This window comes from Sciurus carolinensis, chromosome 4 (assembly GCF_902686445.1).
Source record: "Sciurus carolinensis chromosome 4, mSciCar1.2, whole genome shotgun sequence".
NCBI classification, from domain to species: domain Eukaryota; kingdom Metazoa; phylum Chordata; class Mammalia; order Rodentia; family Sciuridae; genus Sciurus; species Sciurus carolinensis.
In genome coordinates, this window is record NC_062216.1 from 103,104,703 (window position 1) to 103,124,081 (window position 19,379).

The following is a 19,379-nucleotide window of genomic DNA, read 5'->3' on the forward strand; positions in this document are numbered from 1 at the left end:
ATTTTACATCCCAAACACTGCAGTGCATTAACTTCCTATACCATTTCCAGAACTGTTCCTATACCATCTCCAACTTCCTACACCATTTCCACATAGCAGTATCTGCCATTTCCAATTTTATACACAGGCTGCTAAGCAATACTGAAGAAAAACTTACGCCTACACCTAGCAAATACCTAGTCTCCAGACTCATCTGGGCTACTAGTGCCTCTTTTATGTATGTTCTCAGGCCATTTCCCTGTTTCATTCACTTTAGTAGCTCTTGTAATTCTTTGCCACCTATTTCAAGTTCTGTACCCTGAATAAATTCATATTTCATAGAAAATACTAAAGCGATTTTTGTGACCAAGTTCTCTCCTTCTCAATTCCATCTACAAATTATTAATATGTCCATCTCCTTCCCTCTTCCCTTTAGTCTCTCAAGTGGAGATTATTGTTCTCCTGGCTGAATCTATTCTGTTCACCTGTGCGCTGGGTCAGTGCATGTGAGGCACTAGAGCTTCTAGTTTAAATGCAAGTTTTGATTCAGTAGTTCTGAGGTGAGACCTGACATTGTGCATTTGTAACATGTGATGCGAATGCCACTAGCCCACAGAATACTCCTGGAGTAGAAAGTTTGTTGTTTGGTATCTTCTCAACTCCTTTTGCTGTCCTAATGATCATTCTTGATTTTCAAGCTCTCTTTATTGGCTCTTAAGCACTTAAAATATTCAAAATTCTCTGATCTAAAAAAGTGGTGTACGCCTATAATCCCAGCAACCTGGGAGGCTGAGACAGAAGGAATTGCAACTTCAAGGCCAGGCTGAGCAACTTAACAAGATCCTGTCTCAAAATAAAATTTTAAAAAAGAGCCGGGGATGTAGCTCAGTGGTAGAGCCCTTGCCAAGTATGCAGAAGGCCCTGGTTTGATATACAGCACAACAAAAAAGGGTCCTTTCCAAAATCTTTGCTTCTTAAGTCATCACCCTGTCTCACATCTTGCTTTCTCTATTTGTTATCCATTGCTGCATTACAGTCATGCTAAAGCTTAGCTATCGCTGTGTCTATGTATCAAGAATCCAGGCATACTCTAGCCAGGTGCTCTGATGTCAAGATGTCAAGCCAGAGCAGTAATCACCACAAAGCTTCTCTAGGAGAGGATTCATTTCCAAATTCATCTACTTATTGGCAGGATTCAGTTGGATTGAGGGCCTCAGTACCCTATTGGCTACTAGTCTCCATCCCATCAGCTATTTGCCATGTGATTCTTTCTCTAGGACACTTCACAACATGACCACTGGCTTCCATCACAATGAGAAGAGAGTGCAAGAAAGGAAGATGGAATCCAGTGTTTCTGTAGACCAGTCTTGGAAATGACACTATTTGACTGTATTTGTTAGAAACAAGTCACTAAATCCAGTCCACAGTCAATGGGAAGGTATTACACAAAAACATGAACTCTAGGTGGCAGGGATCATTGGGAGTCACCTTAGAAGCTCTCTACAACACCTTTTTAACTCCTTGAAAGAGCCTACACTTACTCTCTCTATTGTGTCAACTTCTGTTACTTGCCAAAATTTTAGATTTTGCTTTACACCTTTACCACTTACTGAAGTTTCCTTAACTGCCAAATCTAAAAATCAGTTTGTTACCAGAAGAGATCCTGGAGACGGGGACTGAACTTGGGACAAGTGGGATCCTTGCCTACGTGTAGTGCCTACGTGTCAGAAAATAATTTAAACACTTCAGTCAGAGACACAAACAGATTTATTGAGCAAAGCAGATACACATTTGAGGGAAAATGCAGGCAATCTTCAGAGACACAGAGATGTCTTTGGGGGTAAAGCAAGAAATAAACACTCGAGGGAGGATGCTGGCCATATTGAGAATGCAAAGCTTTGGGGGTAAAGCAAGGGATGCATACACATTTAAGAGAGAATTTGGGACATCTCCAGAAGGGAGACAGCAAACCCTTGGTCTACAGCGTGAATATTTTGAAATCAGAGGGACAGGAACTAGGGACTGAACTAGAAGTGGAGTCAGGATGGAGTTCCATAATTTTGTGCCAGGTTTTTTAGCACTTGTGCGCCCATTGCCCTACTGTTACTTTTTGCAGGCAGAGGTATGGGTCAAGGGCACAGACCAAGGAATGGGTTGGGTTGTTCATGAGTGCTTGTTTTACATTTCAAAGGTTCATGAGCAGCTGGGCATGGTGCTGTAATCTCAGCAATTCTTGAGGCTGAGATAGGAGGATTGCATGTTCTAGGCCAACCTTGGCAATTTAACAAGACCCTGTCTCAAAAACCAAATATAAAGGGCTGGAGATGTAGCTCAAAAAAGCATCTCGGTACACACACACACACACACACACACACACACACAAAATAAATAAATAAATAAAGTTAATAAAATTTCAAAAAAGAAAGAAAAGGTCTGAACACTTTCGCTTTTTGGTGACAAAAATCACATGAAATCAGCCTATTCACTGGTCCCTCTTACGCCTACCACATATAAGTTAACTAAGATGAGAAAAACTACTTAAATAAATACTTCACTGATGATTTTTTTTAATGGGCCTAAGTATTTGACCATTTTCCAAATTACAGCAAAATTAAATTCACTGGGCAACCCTATCTGCCAGGGAACTGATTAGTCCTGCCAAAAATAAGGCAAAAATAAATATTTGAAAACACCTTTAGTGACAACACTCTAGGGGCTGTTCATTGCACTAGATATATGTGAAGAGAGAATAGCAAATAGGCAAATATGGGTAATCCATTAGACATTCCAAGGTAGAATCAGCTGTGGAGAGCCTGGTATGGAAGAATGCAGAAGTAGTTTCCACTGAAGTTAAAATTTGTTTATTCTACTTTTCTGAAGTCAGAGCCAATAATCCAAATGATCCCAAGAATGGTGATAAATATTTTTCTACATTTAGGAAGAACCAGTTGGCAGAACCTTTGCAAATGAGCCAATTCCTGCTCTTGGTAACATGATACAAATTAGGGCTCTGCTGACTTAATGCTGGTGGATCATGTGCCTTGAGTTGTTTTTTATTAGCAGAGATAATTTTACACCCACTCTCATGCTTTCTGGCTCAGAGTTTTTGCACCCACCTGAATGTGCATAAGAGACAGAAGGGTAAGGTCTATATTCAGAGAACAAAACCAAGCCACCTGACCACAGGAGTCTGACGTTAGCCTTAATCAAGAGTTGGACTTGACTAGGCATGGTGGCACCCGCCTGTAATCCCACTAGCTCAGGAGGCTGAGGCAGAAGGATTGTGAGTTCAAAGCCAGCATCAGCAACCATGAGGCACTAAGCAACTCAGTGAGACCCTGTCTCTAAATAAAGTACAAAATAGGGCCAGGGATGTGGCTCAGTGATTGCGTGCCCCTGAGTTCAATCCCTGGTACCCGCCTCCCCACCAAAAAAAGTCAGGCTTGGAGAACTGTGCCTTCAATACCAATGGAGAAACATCTGTAAGGCTTATTGTTCCAAAATGGAGGCTGCCACAGCACATCTTTGTTAGATTCCACAGAGATCTTTTTTTCTGTTCACCCTTGAATCTTTTAGCTAAAACTGATCTAAATCATAATTGTCTTTTAGGACCCTCTGCCTATTCTATTTATCTCCACTGGTTTTTATTGTGTCATTGGGCAACTTGGTTTCTGTCCTTGGCCCATCTCTGATTATGCATTTGCCTAATTTTACTAGGTCTCATTGACCTACTTGTGTCCTCTGTATCTAGTTTCAACTTTTGGCCTGCTTTTATTTTAGCTTTTTCCTGACAATGTGTGGAGACCTTGATCTACAATGCAACACAAGATATGGACAGATACATTAGATCAGCATTAGCTGGTTTTATTAGCCCCCATGACCTCCTGTCTACCAAAATGGTTTTATTTGTAGGCTTTTTAGTTGAAGCTTGCTGACAGCCTTGGATTATGCTCTTTAAGAATCTAGTGATGAAGATGGAAAGAAAATAACATTTATCTCTTCAGTTCCCATCCTTCATGTTTATAACATGAATGCTAAGTCTTTGTGGCAGAAAGTGTTCAATTTATTGAACTAATTCAAGCTGAAGTATCCTTTTAGAAAAAAAATTGAAGTTATTATTCCACAAAAACGAATGTGGAATGACAACTCTATTAAGAGATAGAAATCCAAGAAAGAAAAACCTTATATTTTCCCCCTCAAGTAATTAATGACACCATGCATACATCTAGGTAGGTGATTTTATAATTTTCATACTTCGTCTCAGCTAAAACCGTTCAACCCAGCACTAAGAAAATCTGTACCTCTATAAGTTAACATTTTAAATATTTTAACTCCTTCACTATTGTCAATATTCAGCATGTAGTGTTTTTCCAGCTCTTAATAGATTCTTTCATTTCAGAGGCAATGTTTTTGTGATGAAGACTTAATCAACTGGAATGGAGCCCAGTACATAACATAGACTTTTTGTTGAGGTACTAGGGATTAAACCCAGAGTTCACACATGCTAGGCAAGTATTCTACCACTGACCTACATCCCCAAGCCAGTAAAGACTTTTGCTACTATAATTTGTTAAAATCATAGTAATGGCTTAGTATCATGTTGGTGCTGAATGATCTTTAGCCAGGAATATCTAAAATTTTTGGTTTTGTTACTCCTATATGTGATAATATGAGGGCAGTACATGTATAGTACAGGCAAAATAAGATGAAGCAATACTTTATTGTTAGATGTATCTTATCTCTAAACCCTAACAAAGATCCAAAGAGTTGACCCAGAAAAGGAGAATTCCTCTTCTTTGGCTGGAAGACACAAACATCAATACCCAAAGCCAGTCAGATGGCATTTCTATTCTCTCCTTCCTTCCTCATCTCCTCATTTACACTAAAATATTGAAATTTACCATGCCAGGAATATGGAAATGTCACCTGCTAGAGTTAGAGAATAAGGAAAAAAAAAATAACAAGAAAAAAATGGTTCCTTCATCATAGAGCTATCCACTCCAAACCTTCCAAGCTATGATAAGACACAGAGCTTGATTATGTGAAGAGACAAAAGGATAGCATAGAAAGATGACACAGTTTAGGTTTCTTCCAAGATCCAAACATTCCATGCACCACCTAATACGTGCAGAACTGAAATGAAGTGAAATAACTGGTTCTGTTTTCAAGGCACAGAACTAGCTCTTACTGGTCTCACAGTTTGTTAGGGTATTTGATAAATGGCCATGCACCATGCTATCAGCTGTGGCCCTATGAGATACTTCATAAGCCAAACCAAACCAAATCATAGAAACTGCTCCTTGGGGGCAGGGCATATGCCACACACCTGTAAACCCAGCAATTCGGGTAACTGAGGCAGGAGAATTGCAAGTTTGAGGTCAGCCAGGGCAACTTAGCAAGATTCTGTCTTGAAATGAAAAGTAAAAAGGGCTGGGGATGTAGCTCAGTGGTAAAGTGTCCCTGAGTTCAATCCCCAGGACTGATAAGGAGGGAGGGAGGGAGGGAAGGAGAGAGAGGAGAGAGAGAGAGAGAGAGAGAGAGAGAGAGAGAGAGAGAGAGGAGGAAGAAGAAGGAGGTGGAGAAGAAGAGAAAAGAGGAGGAGGAGGAGGAGGACTATTAATTAGAAGAAGGAGGAGGAGGAGAAGGAGAAGAAGAAATAATAATAATTGTGGATCATCCGATCAGAAGACAGAGTGTAGTACCTTTGCCCATGAGCCATACCTATTTTCCAGGATAGCGAAGGTGATTTTCAATAATGTGTACATGGCACACAGTAGGACTTCAAGTCATAGCTATTTTTCTTCGTTTTGCTGTTTATTTTTAAAGGAAATCTTATACAATAGATATAGAAACACACAAAACTGAATGAAAAAGTGAAAATTATAGACTGCTTGATATAATAATCACATCTCCCAGAATTGTAGCAAAAGTGATTAACTACTAAGATTTAACAATTTGAAAGTGGTTTTATGTTTAGTTTTATCTGTAATTGGTGGTTACAGGTGGTCACATATAGTACGTGGGCATAGACTTAAAACATTTAAAATGAGTACAGCATTTGACGGTTATATTCCATCTTGATTTAAGTCACATTTGAAATTTGGCTGGGATGTTAGCCAAAAGAGATTTGCTAGAGTTTCATGAGATAAAATTACTGCATGAATCATCATTTCTCTAGCCTATTCAAGTACAGATTCTTTTCAAAAGACCAACACAGTTCTTTGATGACCATGTGTTTCTGCAGTTTGATTCTTCCAAATTTGAAGTGGTGTGATGGTGAGGGCATATACTATCTAAAAGTTCATGTCTGGGTTTATCAGATGAAAGTTAAGTGAAAGAATGCAAGAACCTAATTTTTTAAAAAATCTATGTAAATGAGGCAGAGGTAGTGGCTTGACATTTTCCAGGCTAAACTATCATTTAGACAACACACAACATAAAAATTCACATAGATATCTTTGTGAGCAAGAATCTTAAAAACCAATTATCATGTTTTTTTAAAAAAAATTTGTGTAGTTGTAGGTGAACAGAATGCCTTTATTTTATTTGTTTATTTTTATGTGGTGCTAAGGATCAAACCTAATGCTGCACACAGACTAGGCAAGCTCCTGCCACTGAGCTACAGCCCCAGTCCCAATTATCATGTTTTGATAGTATAAACAAAAGCAGAATGTTGAAAGAATCTGTACAAAGGTCATCATCTATAACAGTGCGGGCATAGAATATTGAATTCTGCCTATCCAAGAACATGGGAGATCTTTCCTTCTTCTAAGGTTTTCTTTAATTTCTTTCTTTAGTGTTCTGTAGTTCTCATTGTAGAGGTCTTTCACCTTTTTTGTTAGATTGATTCCCAAGTATTTTATTTTTTTCAAGGCTATTGTGAATGGGGTAGTTTTCCTAACTTCTCTTTCTGAAGATTCATCACTTATGTATAAAAATGTGTTTGATTTATGAGCATTGATCTTATATCCTGCTACTTTACTGAATTCACTTATGAGTTCTAAAAGTTTTCTGGTGGAATTTCCAGGTTCCTCTAAATATATAATCATGTCATCAGCAAATAGGGATAGTTTGAGTTCTTCTTCTCCTATTCATATCCCTTTAATTTCTTTGGTCTGTCTAATTGCTCTGGCTAGAGTTTCAAGAACAATGTTGAATAGAAGTGGTGAAAGAGAGCATCCCTGCCTTGTTCCAGTTTTTAGAGGGAATGCTTTCAGTTTTTCACCATTTAGAATGATATTGGCCATGGGCTTAGTATAGATGGCCTTACAATGTTAAGGGAATGTTCCCACTATCCCTATTTTTTCTAGTGTTTTCAGCATGAAGGGATGCTGTATTTTATCAAATGCTTTTTCTGCATCTATCTAAATACTCATGTGATTCTTGACTTTAAGTCTGTTGATATGGTGAATTACATTTATTGATTTCTGGATGTTGAACCAACCTTGGCTTTCCTGGGATAAAAACCACTTGATCGTGATGCACTATCATTTTAATATATTTTTGTATGCAATTTGCTAAAATTTTGTTGAGAATTTTTGCATTAATGTTCATTAAGGATATTGGTCTGGACTTCCTTAACAGGACTCCCATAGCACAAGAAATAAAAGCAAGAATCAATAATTGGGATAGATTCAAACTAAATAGCTTTCTCTCAGTGAAGGAAACTATCAGCAATGCGAAGAGAGAGCCTACAGTGTGGGAGAAAATCTTTGCCACTCATACTTCAGATAGAGCACTAATTTCCAGAATATATAAAGAACTCAAAGAACTCTACACCAAGAATACAAATAACCCAATCAACAAATGGGCTAAGGAAATGAACAGACACTTCACAGAAGAAGATCTACAAGCAATCAACAAACATATGAAAAAATGTTCAACATCTCTAGTAATAAGAGAAATGCAAATCAAAACTACACTAAGATTCCATCTCACCCCAATTAGAATGGCGATTATCAAGAATACATGCAACAATAGATATTGGCAAGGATGTGGGGGAAAAGGTACACTCATACATTGCTGGTGGAGTTGCAAATTAGTGCAGCTGCTTTGGAAAGCAGTGTAAAGATTCCTTAGAAAACTTGGAATGGAACCACCATTTGACCCAGCTATCCCACCACCATGCCTGGTTTGCAGCTATCCTTTATCAACCACATACATGAAAAAAATTTAGAAATGAAAATGATTATTATCATAATTAAATACTCAGTGCATGGGTTTCACAGAATTTTGACAAAGTTGAAGGAATTATTAGTGATCTGAAAGACAGAACTGTAAGAGAATAGAGTATAAAAAGAGAAATCCAACTCAAGAGGGGCTGGGGATATAGCTCAGTTGGTAGAGTGCTTTCCTTGCATACATAAGGCCCAGGTTCAATCCCCAACACCCCAAAAAGTAGGGGGAAAAAAAGAAAAGAAATATTACTTTGGGCTCCTTTTTACTCATGAGGATCTGGTGTGCTATGGCTGCAAACAGTAGCCCTCTCCATAGTATCAACAACCCATTGCTTACATGGGTACCCTAAGGGACCTTGGAGGTAGCCCTTTAAAGCAGGGAGACACCCTGCTTCCTTTCTCTGTTTGTGCTCCTAGAAGCAGCCAGGATATGCAGAACTGCCTTGGACATGCAAAACCAAACTAGTGAGTTCGTGGAAGTGAACTTGTGGTAGAAATGCTCTGCCAGGAACTGCATCATTTATGTCACAGGCCATGCATCCACCCAGATAAACAAGGTCACGGGCAGGCTTAATAATCAGTTTAAAAGCTACGCTAGTCTAGGGTGGAGACACAGGCCTGTAATCCCAGCTGCTTAGGTTGAGGCAGGAGGATCACAAGTTGGAGACCAGCCTGGAAAACTAGGACCCTGTCTCAAAGCAAAAAGTAAAAAGGGCTGGGAGAGTGGCTCAGTAGTAAAGCAACCGTGTGTTCAATGCCTGGTGGGGGAGGGGAGCAATTGACATGTTGTGGGAATGCTGAGAATGTTGCATGTTGAAGTGGGTCCCTCAGTTCATGAGTTCCAGTCAAGCAAGATCACTGACGACACACACACACACACACACACAACACACATGCACACACACAGTTGCACACATCAGAGGTATATTCAAATTCCAAATGCATTCAGCATAGATGCCCAAAGGTAGGGCTTCAGAGTGAGAACCATACCTTTGTTCCTAGGATTCCTTTCTACACAGGCCTTTATTTCCTGGTTTTGTCAGGTCTGTGAAACTAATTGAGAACAACCAAGGTGGTATGCTGATAGGTATCTTTTTACTTAATTATTTAAAAAATTTTTTTAAAAATTTGTTCTAATTAGTTATACATGACAGCAGAATGCATTTTGACACTTTGTACACAACTTCTCATTCCTCTGGCTGTACATGATGCAGAGTCACACTGATCATGTAATCATATATGTATGTAGGGTAATAATGTCTGTCTCATTCCACCATCTTTCCCATCTCCCTCCTGGCTCCCTTTCCTTCACTCCCCTCTGCCCAATCCAAAGTTCCTCCATTCTTCCCTACATACCCCCTGCCCCACCGCATTATAGATCAGTATCTACTTATCAAAGAAAAACATTCAGCCTTTGGTTTTTTGGGTTTGGCTTATTTTGCTTAGAATAATATTCTCCAACTCCATCCATACTGCAAATGCCATAATTTCATTCTTTTTTAAGGCTGAGTAATATTCTATTGTGTATATATATACCACATTTTCTTTATCCATTTATCTGTTGAAGGGCACCTAGGTTGGTTCCATAATTTAGCTATTGTGAGTTGAGCTGCTGTGTCATTAACATTGATGTGGCTGTGTCACTGTAGTACACTGATTTTTTTTTAATTTTTAATTTTTATTTTTTTAATTTTTTACAGATTGCACTTTGATTCATTGTACACAAATGGGTACATCACTTCATTTCTATGGTTGTGCACAATGTAGATTCATACCATTTGTGTAATCATACATTAGTATACTGATTTTAAGTTGTATAGGTATAAACTGAGGAGTGCAATAGCTAGGAGCACCACACTGTTAATTACCATAGTTTTATATTAAGTTTTGCAATCAGGTAGTATAGGTATTCCAATTTTGATCTTTTCAAGATTGCTTTTGCCTATTTTGGGTTCTATTTCCATATATGTTTTAGGATGAGCTTGTCAATTTTGGAAAAAAAAAATAAACCAGCTAGAATTTTGATCAGGATCACATTGAATTTATATGTCAACTAGGGGAGTATTGCCATCTTAATAATACTAAATCTTCTAATCTGTGAACATGGAATTGTTACAGGGCTGGGGCCTTCTAGGAAACTGAGGGAGTGCAAAGGTCTGCCTCCTCCCCAAACACTGATTCTTGCAATCAAGTCAGAAAAATTTCAGATATGTGGCTCAGAGTAACAGGAATTAATTTATTGACAGGATATAGGAAAAAGGAAAGGAGACACTCTCAATGGAGAGAATGAGTCCTTTCAGAGAGGAGAGGGACAGTGTGCCTCTTCTGCATTCCAGTTTTAGTGGGTATCCCAGAATATTTTCCAGAGAGTCACGCCCAAGTCCACCTCTTAACATTTGACTGAAAGCAGGATAACATCAGACTTTCAAGTCCCCACCGCCATGAAAACTTTAGGTCACTTTGGCCCATGCTGATAAGTTCTAATTGGATTCTTAACCATAAAATCTGGAAGAGTTTTTTCCCACAACAGATTTTATGGTTAGGAGGAATTATCCTTATCGCCCTGAATTTTGGGATCTGGGCTGTGAAAAGGGTTACGAGAGTTTTCCCCTTCAGGGTTCTTCTTACTAATATTATTTTGGGCCTGCATTTCTCCTGCAGACGAAATCTTACACTGCTTTTGTTAAGTTTATTCCTAAGAATTTCTTTTTTTCAATACTGGAGGTTTAACCCAGGGACACTCTTCCACTGAGCTACATCCATCCCCTTTATAATTTTTTTTCTTTTAATTTTGAGACAGGGTCTTACTAAGTTGACGAGGCTAGCCTTGAACTTTTTTTTTTATTGTAAACAAATGGGATACATGTTGTTTCTCTGTTTGTACATGGTGTAAAGGCATACCATTTGTGTAATCATAAATTTACATAGGGTAATGTTGTTTGATTCATTCTGTTATTTTTTCCCTTCCCTCCCACCCCTCCCACCCCTCTTTTCCCTCTATACAGTCCTTCCTTCCTCCATTCTTGCCCCCCTCCCTAACCCTAACTCTAACCCTAACACTAACCCCTCCCACCCCCCATTATGTGTCATCATCCACTTATTAGCGATATCATTCGTCCTTTGGCTTTTTGAGATTGGCTTATCTCACTTAGCATGATATTCTCCAATTTCATCCATTTGCCTGCAAATGCCATAATTTTATCATTCTTTATGGCTGAGTAATATTCCATTGTATATATATATATATATATATATATATATATATATATATATATATATATATATACCACAGTTTCTTTATCCATTCATCAATTGAAGGACATCTAGGTTGGTTCCACAATCTGGCTATTGTGAACTGAGCAGCTATGAACATTGATGTGGCTGTATCTCTGTAATATGCTGATTTTAAGTCCTTTTGGTATAGGCCAAGGAGTGGGATAGCTGGGTCAAATGGTGGTTCCATTCCAAGTTTTCTAAGGAGTCTTGAACTTTTGAACCTCCTGCCTCAGGTTCCTGAGTCGCAGGGTTTACAGGTATGTGCCAACACACCCAGGTAGCATTTTGTTCTTTTCAATTATACTATGAATTATTTTCATATATTCATTTTCTTATCATTTCTTGTTAGAGGAATGCAAATAATTTTAATGTATTAATCTTGAATAGTGATTTTGCTAAATTTATTAGTTCTAATATACTTTTTTGAGTTTCTTAGAATTTTTAAAATATAGGCTCATGTTGTCTGCAAAGAAAGGCAATTTTATTTCTTTTAATCTGAGGGCTTGTATTTTTATTTTATATAATTTTATTTTATTTATTTTTTTTTTTTATAATTTTATTTTTGTATATTGCATTGGTAAACTCACTAGTACAATGTTCAAAAGAGAACAGAGATCTTGGTCATAGAGGGAAGGCCTTCAGTATTTCACTGTTAAGCATGTTAGTTGTAGATTTTACATACTCTTTATCAGGTTAAGGTTACTTCTATTTCAAGAGATTTTTCTTATCATGAATAGGCACTGAATATTGTTAAATTATTTTTTCTACATGTATTCAAGTGGTCATGTACATTGTCTTTTATTAAAATGGTATAAATTGAATTTTAAATGTTAAACCACTCTTCTACAGTGGGATAAATCACATTTGGTCAGGTATATACGTTTTTAAAACATATTACATTTAGTTTGTGAGTGTTCTGTTAGGATTTGTGTGTGTGTGTGTGTATGTATGTGTTCATATTTACAAGGGGTATTAGTTTTCTTGTGATGTCTTTGGCATTAAATATAAGGGTAATAATGACCTCAAAGAAGAACTTTAGAACTGTTCCCTCCTCTTCTGTTTCTAGAAGAATTTGCAGAAGATTGTTATTATTTCTTCTTAAATATTTGAAAAAATTCACAAGCAAAGCCATCTGGGCCTAGCATTTTCTTTTTCTTTTTCTTTTTTTTTTTTTGAAGGCAAAGACATATCCTTTTAATAAAAACGTGGCTGTGATGAGCACTGACAGACCTTGAAGACACCAACAGAACCTGACTGCAAAGCGTCCTTGCCAGCAGTCAGGTAATTCAGAGGAAACAAACAAAACCAAAAGATAGACCCACCTTCATCGACTTCCCAACAATAACAATTGCTTCCATGTTTTTCTCATACTCAGTTTTGTGCTTTTATCTAAGAAGTTAGAAAGCATAAGAAATCTGCAAGTCTGATACCAAATTGTACAAAATTGTCCAGACCTATGAAGGAGGGGCAAGATGACCACTTTAGAAAACACTGCTGCTGTGACCACCAGCATTCCTTTATATTTTCCTTCCGTGGACTTCCAAGGCCTCCTTGGCAATTTTACCTATGAAAATAACATGTATCAAACAGAAAACTGGCATTCTAAACACATTTTTAAAATGTGACATATTCTTACTGTGTGGTACAGGCAATGAAAGTCACAAAAAAGCTTTTGTTCCTCCTTGTCAAAATGTAGGCTTTAAAATAAGCTACAGGAAGCCTATCTGACCAGCACGCACGATGGAGTCAAAGCCCCCACGACATACACAGCCCCAGGGGTCTGACTCTGGTGGCGCACTCAGGGTGGACAGGCACGTGGACACGCGGGGAAGGCCTGGTGGGGCTGCAGAACATCAGCGGAACCACTGTCCTGGTGTGGCTCAACATCTTTGGATCCTATGACCCACTGGCCATACAACCTGTCTTGAAAGCTGAAAACTGTTAGAAAAATAATTTGACCGGGGATAGTGAACATTCTAAGTGAAAAGTTGAACGCATTTGCTCCCTTAAACCTCATGGTCTGCTACACTGGTTTTGGCTCTGGCTGTGACCTCATTGGTGCTCCTGGAAACCATGCTGCCACAACCCCCTCACGCCGCGTGGGAGGGTCTCACCACAAGGCTACTTAACCAACTGCAACAAAGCTCTACTGTACTGTAAAGCGGGCTCTGTTCTAGAACAGGCTCTCTGCCTGGGGCAGGGGGCAGGCGGCAGGCGCTGGCCCAGCCGTGCCCTCAACATCCCTGAGGCAGCCACTCTCCTGGGCAGCACCTCCCAAGCCCAGGCCCGAGAAGCAGACGTTCCAGACATGGCAGTGGACACCTGTGTACTGTCCCAGGACTGCTCAATCATCCAGAGGACTCCCAAGCACCTCCTAGTTCAGCAAGTGACACAGGACAAAGGGACAGGCAGTCAAGGTCAACCTATCGGATTCACAGACGAAGTCACACCCTGATTTTGAAAGTGAACAAACACATCAGACCAGTTCTGGAACCCCAGGGGGCCTCCCTGCTGCTCCAAGCCACAGCCAGGCCCACCAAAGCAGCTGGGGATCCTGTTGAGGAGCCACAGTGGAGAAGGGGACTGACCAGGGTCGTGGTGAAAAGTGGGGGCTACTGCAGCAGGTGGGGAGAGGGGCAGGGGATCATCTGAGGTCCCCAGGGCAGAGAGCAGGTTGGCGGGCAGCCCACCCACCCGCACCCTGCTTTTCATCCAGGACTTAGGAGTGCATAAACCATGGGGAAAGCCAAGCCTCAGAAGGTTCATTTCCAAGAGGCCACTGTCCTCCATCTCTCGGGCTCGTGGTGGATTCCTGAAGGTCATGCAGCAACTCAACTGAATGCCTTCCAGTGCTGGGTCTGGAACTGCCCTCTTAGGAGACCTTTATGAGGCTTGTAAGCCAGAGCCCTGTCTAAAAGCAGGCAGCAAAGAGCAGGCACATGCTCAGGGCTTCCTGGTGGCCTGCGTCCCGCCTCTGCAGAGGCTTGGGCTCCAGACACTGCCTGTGTCTCCAGGGACGGTCAACCTAAGGTGGCAGCGGGCTCTGGGCGCAGGGTCACACAGGTCCTGGGAAGAGTGGGTCTGCAACCCTCACAGAGGGGCTCAGTGCGGTTGGGGTTCTGGGAGGGAGCTGAGGAGCTGGCCCTCTCTAGAAGACACCTGGGGCTTGCTGTCGAGTTAGGAAGCCAGTGGACCAGGCAGGCTGCCCTGAGGGCAGAGAACTCTACCCGCTGGGTCACACCTCTGCTGATCACAGGAAGAAGAGTCCTGGTGTTGCTGACTTGGTTTGGAGAATCATCCCTATCAGGCTGCCAGATGCCCACAGGACATGGGAATGAAGTCCACATGCTTTTCAAAGAAAACAGCGAGACTGAAAGTAACCAAAAGTAACCTGGCACAGTGGACGGTGACAGGCACCAAGGTTCTGAGAAACGCAGGCTGGCCACAGGAGTGCTTCCTGTGGGAGAGGGAGGGACACGTGGTTGTAGTTCCTATGTGGTGGCAACCCCTGAGGGCAGAGTGGATTCTGGAGAGCTAGAGCAGGCAAGCAGCAAATGCCTAACCAAGGCCCCAGCCCCTGCATGAGCCATGGGCAAGCTGCCGCTCACCCCAGGACCAGGACACATGACAGGACGTATGGGATTTATAAAATGATAAAAAAGTCCATATTTTCAAAGATATAATTTATAGACTATTCTGTACAAAAGCAGTCTTTAGAAGGGACTCTGCTCTCAGAAGAAGTCCATAGCTGTTGGCCTTCTCTTTGGAGCTGTGGCCAGTGGCTTCTTGGTTGCCAGGGGAGTGCTGGCAGGAGAGCTGGTGGGGGTCTTCAGCACTCCATGGAGGGGCTTCTGCTCAGGGTTGAAGGCCACTCGGGAGGGGCCTGTGGGGCTGTCCAGGATACTCTTGTCCGTCTTCTTGAACTCTGCAGTGGTGTTTCTGTGCAACCCAAAGGTGACTTTTTTGGTGCTGCTGGGTGTTCTGTTCAGCTGGATGGCTCGCTCTGCAGGGCGGGTGGCAGCACTGCTCTTGGCTCTTCTGAAGAACAGGGGTTTTGGTAAGAAGAGGGTGTCAAACTTCACGAAGTCCTTTTCTGTCCTCAGTGGCTACTTCTTCAAAGGGGAAATGCTGGTTCCCAGAGCTTGGATCTGCCTGACTCTGGATCCCAGTATTCCGTTGTGTTCTATCAAGTTAGACATTTCTTTCATCTTCTTCCTCTTCTTCAAAATTGTTGTTTTCTGACTGGACAGATTATAGAGGTCAAGGCTGCTGGGCTCTGCCTTCTTTTTCTGGGGCCTCCTGCACTGGGTCAGGGAGGCCTGGCCGCTGCCGTTGACAGGGAGTGCTCCAAGCTTCCTCTTCCTTTTCAGAACCTGGGCTCCATCTGTTGGAGAACCTCGGGCGGCAGGTCCCTGGGGATGGCTGCTGCCAGGGCCACTTCGAGCCCTGTCCTCCAGAGGCAGCTCTGTGGGGTCCCAGATGTCTCCCTGTGCCCCCAGGCTCTTTCTCTTCAGCCGCTTCCTCCTACTGTGCGTGGGGACAGAGGGGGGACGCTCCGAGCTGCTCTTCTCCCTGGTGCTGGACTCGGCCTCTGCTCTGGGTTCAGCTGCTCGCTCCTGTGGGGTCTGCCTCTGCGCAGGTGCAGGCTCCCCTCCCCCGCTCTGTGCTGGGGGTGTGGCTGCGTCCCTCAGGCCCCAAGTCTCAGACTGGGGGTGGCTCCTCTTCTTTTTTTTCCTTTTTCTTTTCTGAATGCTGCCTTCACTGTCCTCTTCCTCAGCAAGAAAGACTTTGTTTCGTCTTTTTTTCTTATGTTTTCTTTGACAGAGGGCTTGATCATCTTCCTCAGCAGAAATGTCCTCAGGAAAACTGAGTCGAGGGATCCCACCTTCAGAGAGGCCTTGGAACTTTTTGATTAGTTTGCAGAGACGCTTCCGGTTGAAGGGAGGGATGTTTTTCTTGTTGGTTATTTCCAAGAGTCGGTCCGCAACAGCCTTATAGTCAAACTGGAGAAGAAGCCCTGTGTCTTCCAAGGTGCCACAGTCCTTTCTTCCTCTTTCATCGCTGGCTCTCTCTCTCCTGGAGTGGCATTTGCTCAATGCTGTCTTCTTTCTGCTGACTGCCTTTTTCCAAGCTGCCTCGTTTTCAAACGCCTCCTCTTCAGAGAGGTCACCATCACCCACTTTGGTTTTCTGCTCCTCCACTGTGTCTTCAGGTATGAGAGGAGACTTATCTACAATGACTTCAAAAACACCCCTAGCTATAGTCTGTACCAGTGTGTGGTCCTTGGTCTTGGCAGCAATTTTGCAGAATGGGTCAATAAACTTGAGGTTCTGATCTGCCAAAAGCTCTTTCCCTCCCACTTTGGATAGTTCGTCCAGATAAATATCGATGAAATGGAATCTCACTCCATCAGGAGACCGGCTCTCAGGACACAATATCTCCTTCATCAGAACATCTAGAAAAACCTTGATTTGGCTTTCCTCCCAGCCACTCCGTTTCAGAACTTCAAAAGACTGTCTCAGGACCAGGCGAATCAGCATGTAGTATTTGTCCAGGTGCAGCTTGTCTATTCCCTTCCATTCTCGATTTATGGTTTGCCAGAAGGTCTGAATGAACAGGTGTTGAGTCTCTGAGCTGTTAACAACATGGATGAGTTGGGAAATAGTGTTCGCTAGCTCCTCCATGGTATCTATGAAATGATGAAAGAAGTCTACGACTTAGAATGTCCATTGTATCTGAAAGATGATTGACCTAACAGCTGGCGCAGCGTCCCTTTATGCTCAGGCGAGAGCTGAGGAAACGGCTCCTGGACGCACTCATTCTCATCTGATTAGGAATGCTGGGGCACTGACTGTCAACATCAAGTCTCTCACCACGTGCCAGAGGTCCAGGAACACGACAAAGGGGCTGGGTTACCTGCAGAAGGGGTTCATCCTGCACCCACATGCAGTAGAAGAGTCCTTTCCATATTTTTAGGAGTTCTTCTTGGCTGAAACCTCCTGTCTCGCTCTGCGTCTTCACGCTGAGGTACTGGCGCAGCTTCCTCACCGCGCGGTCGCGGACGCCCTTCTCGCTGGACGCCAGTCGCTGAGCAAACTGGACCTCGGCGGGCTGCATGGCGGGGGCCATCGCGCCCCTTCTTTTTCTTTTTTTAAAATATTTTTTTAGTTGTAGATGGACACAATATATTTATTTATTTATTTTCATGTGGTGCCAACGATTGAACCCAGGGCCCTGCACGTGTGAGGCAAGCGCTTTACCACTGAGCCTCAGCCTCAGCCCATGGGCCTAGTATTTTCTTTGTGGATAGATTATTGTTTTTATTTTGGTGTTGGGATTGACCCTAGGGCCTTACTGATAGCAAGCACATGCTCTACTTCAGTACAAACACAGCTGCAGATTTTTAAAATATTAATTAAATGTGTTGTTATAGGGAATGGTGGACAGGATAATGGCCTCCTACAGATAGATAGTCATGTCCCAATCCCTAGAGCTTATTAATGTCACTTGCAAGACTTTTAAAAGTGAAAAAGAGAGGAAGAAGAGGAGGTCAAAGTGATGTGATGTGCAAAGTATTTGACCTACCACTGCTTGCACTGTAGATGGAGGAAGGTGTCATGAGCCAAGTAATGAGAACTTCCTCTAGAAGCTGAAAAAGTCAAGGAAACACACTGCCCTCTAGATCCTTCAGTTTGCTTGTTCTCTTTCGTTCTGTACTAGGGATGGAACCCAGGGCCTTGCCCATGTTAGGCAAGCACTGTAACACTGAGCTATATCTCCAGCCCTTTTAATTTTTTTTTTGAATAGAGTCTTGCTAAATTTTTCAAGTTGGTCTTAAACTTGGGATTCTGCCTCAGCCTCCTGTGTCTTTGGGATTATAGGTGTGCACCTTTGTGCCTGACATAGGTTGTTGATTCAACACCTTTTACCTTTTCTGATATATGTGGGGATTTTTGTCATTTTTGTTGTTGTTTGTTTGTGGTTCTGGGGGTTGAATCCAGGGATTGTTTAACACTGAGCTACATCCTTAGTCCCATTTTAAATTTTATTTTGAGTTAGGGTCTCACTAAATTGCCAAGGTTGACCTCAAGCTTATTATGATCTTCCTGCCTCAGTCTCCTAAATTGCTGGGATTACAGGCATGTGCTACCATGCTTTGATTCTAATACAGGTTTTTAAGTGTATAAATTTGCTTCTAAGCACTGCTTTAGCTATATCCCATGCATTTTGATATACTGAATATTTATTATTGTGAAGGGAAAAAATTTTTAAATTTCTTGTATTTCTTCATTGGCCCAAAAGTTATTCAGAAGTATATTATTTAATTCACAAATATTTATGGATTTCTTATATTTCTTTGGTTGTTTTTTTTTCTAGTTTAGTATTGTGGTTAGAGAATGTTCTTTGCTGGTTTTTATCCTTTTACATTTATGAAAATTGATTTATGGTCTAATATCGCGTTCCCTCTGGCCGCAGAGAGAGACACGACAAACGTCTGAAGCTTTGGAAGTTTATTATCCACAGTCCCTCTCCTACACTTCTCTTACTCCCAGCTTCCGCGCACTCCCAGCTTCCGCGCACTCCCAGCTTCCAGCTCAGCTTCAGCCTTCGCCCCCCTACTCGCCCACCCACCAGGCTTATATACACTTCAACCAATCAGGGGAGAGTACACGAGGTAAACGCGGACAGCTGCAAGCATAGGATAGGTACACGAGGGGGGCATGCTCTAATCACATCGTTAACTAGCCAATCATTGGAATTCGCTGGTTGTTTACTGTATAGCTGGCCGCTTTTGGCTCAGCGTCAGGCGCCATCTTGACCATGCCCAAGGCTGGGGGTCCCGGAAACCCCGACAGTCTAACACCTTGTTTAGCTGGGAGAATGAAGCATGTGTGCTTGAAAAGAATTTGTAGTATGCTAATTTTGTACAGAGTGCTCTATTGACAT

General features: G+C 41.9%; 2 protein-coding genes, 1 long non-coding RNA gene and 1 other non-coding gene across 5 annotated transcripts in view; 2 read left to right on the top strand and 2 right to left on the bottom strand.

The window, feature by feature from the left end:
• Positions 1-19,379, top strand: part of LOC124982386 (uncharacterized) — a 50,699-nt gene that overhangs the window by 24,896 nt on the left and 6,424 nt on the right. The gene's annotated exons all lie outside the window — the stretch shown is intronic.
• LOC124984113 (small nucleolar RNA SNORA70) lies at positions 8,390-8,524 on the top strand. Its single transcript, XR_007108573.1, has one exon. It is a non-coding gene; the product is annotated as a small nucleolar RNA SNORA70 (small nucleolar RNA).
• Zcrb1 (zinc finger CCHC-type and RNA binding motif containing 1) overlaps positions 12,011-19,379 on the bottom strand; it is a 30,507-nt gene continuing 23,138 nt past the window's right edge. Inside the window, exon 8 of the mRNA XM_047548936.1 lies at positions 12,011-12,996. Coding sequence (XP_047404892.1) covers positions 12,757-12,996 — 240 coding nt within the window. The 3' untranslated portion in view covers positions 12,011-12,756. The remainder of the gene's footprint in view (positions 12,997-19,379) is intronic.
• Positions 13,016-18,450, bottom strand: LOC124982382 (ribosomal RNA processing protein 1 homolog B-like). Its single transcript, XM_047548926.1, has 2 exons — positions 17,349-18,450; positions 13,016-17,113 (listed from the first exon to the last, which is right to left on the bottom strand). The coding sequence occupies exons 1-2, from the start codon at positions 17,559-17,561 to the stop codon at positions 15,539-15,541; spliced, it is 1,788 nt and encodes a 595-aa protein (XP_047404882.1). The 5' UTR covers positions 17,562-18,450; the 3' UTR covers positions 13,016-15,538.

Bases quoted from the DNA above. Each gene is read 5' to 3' on its own strand.
- LOC124982382 (XM_047548926.1), bottom strand. From the start codon at position 17,561: ATGGCCCCCGCCATGCAGCCCGCCGAGGTCCAGTTTGCTCAGCGACTG. The intron at 17,114-17,348 runs GTAACCCAGCCC...ATAGATACCATG, and splicing joins AGGATGAACCCCTTCTGCAG to GAGGAGCTAGCGAACACTAT.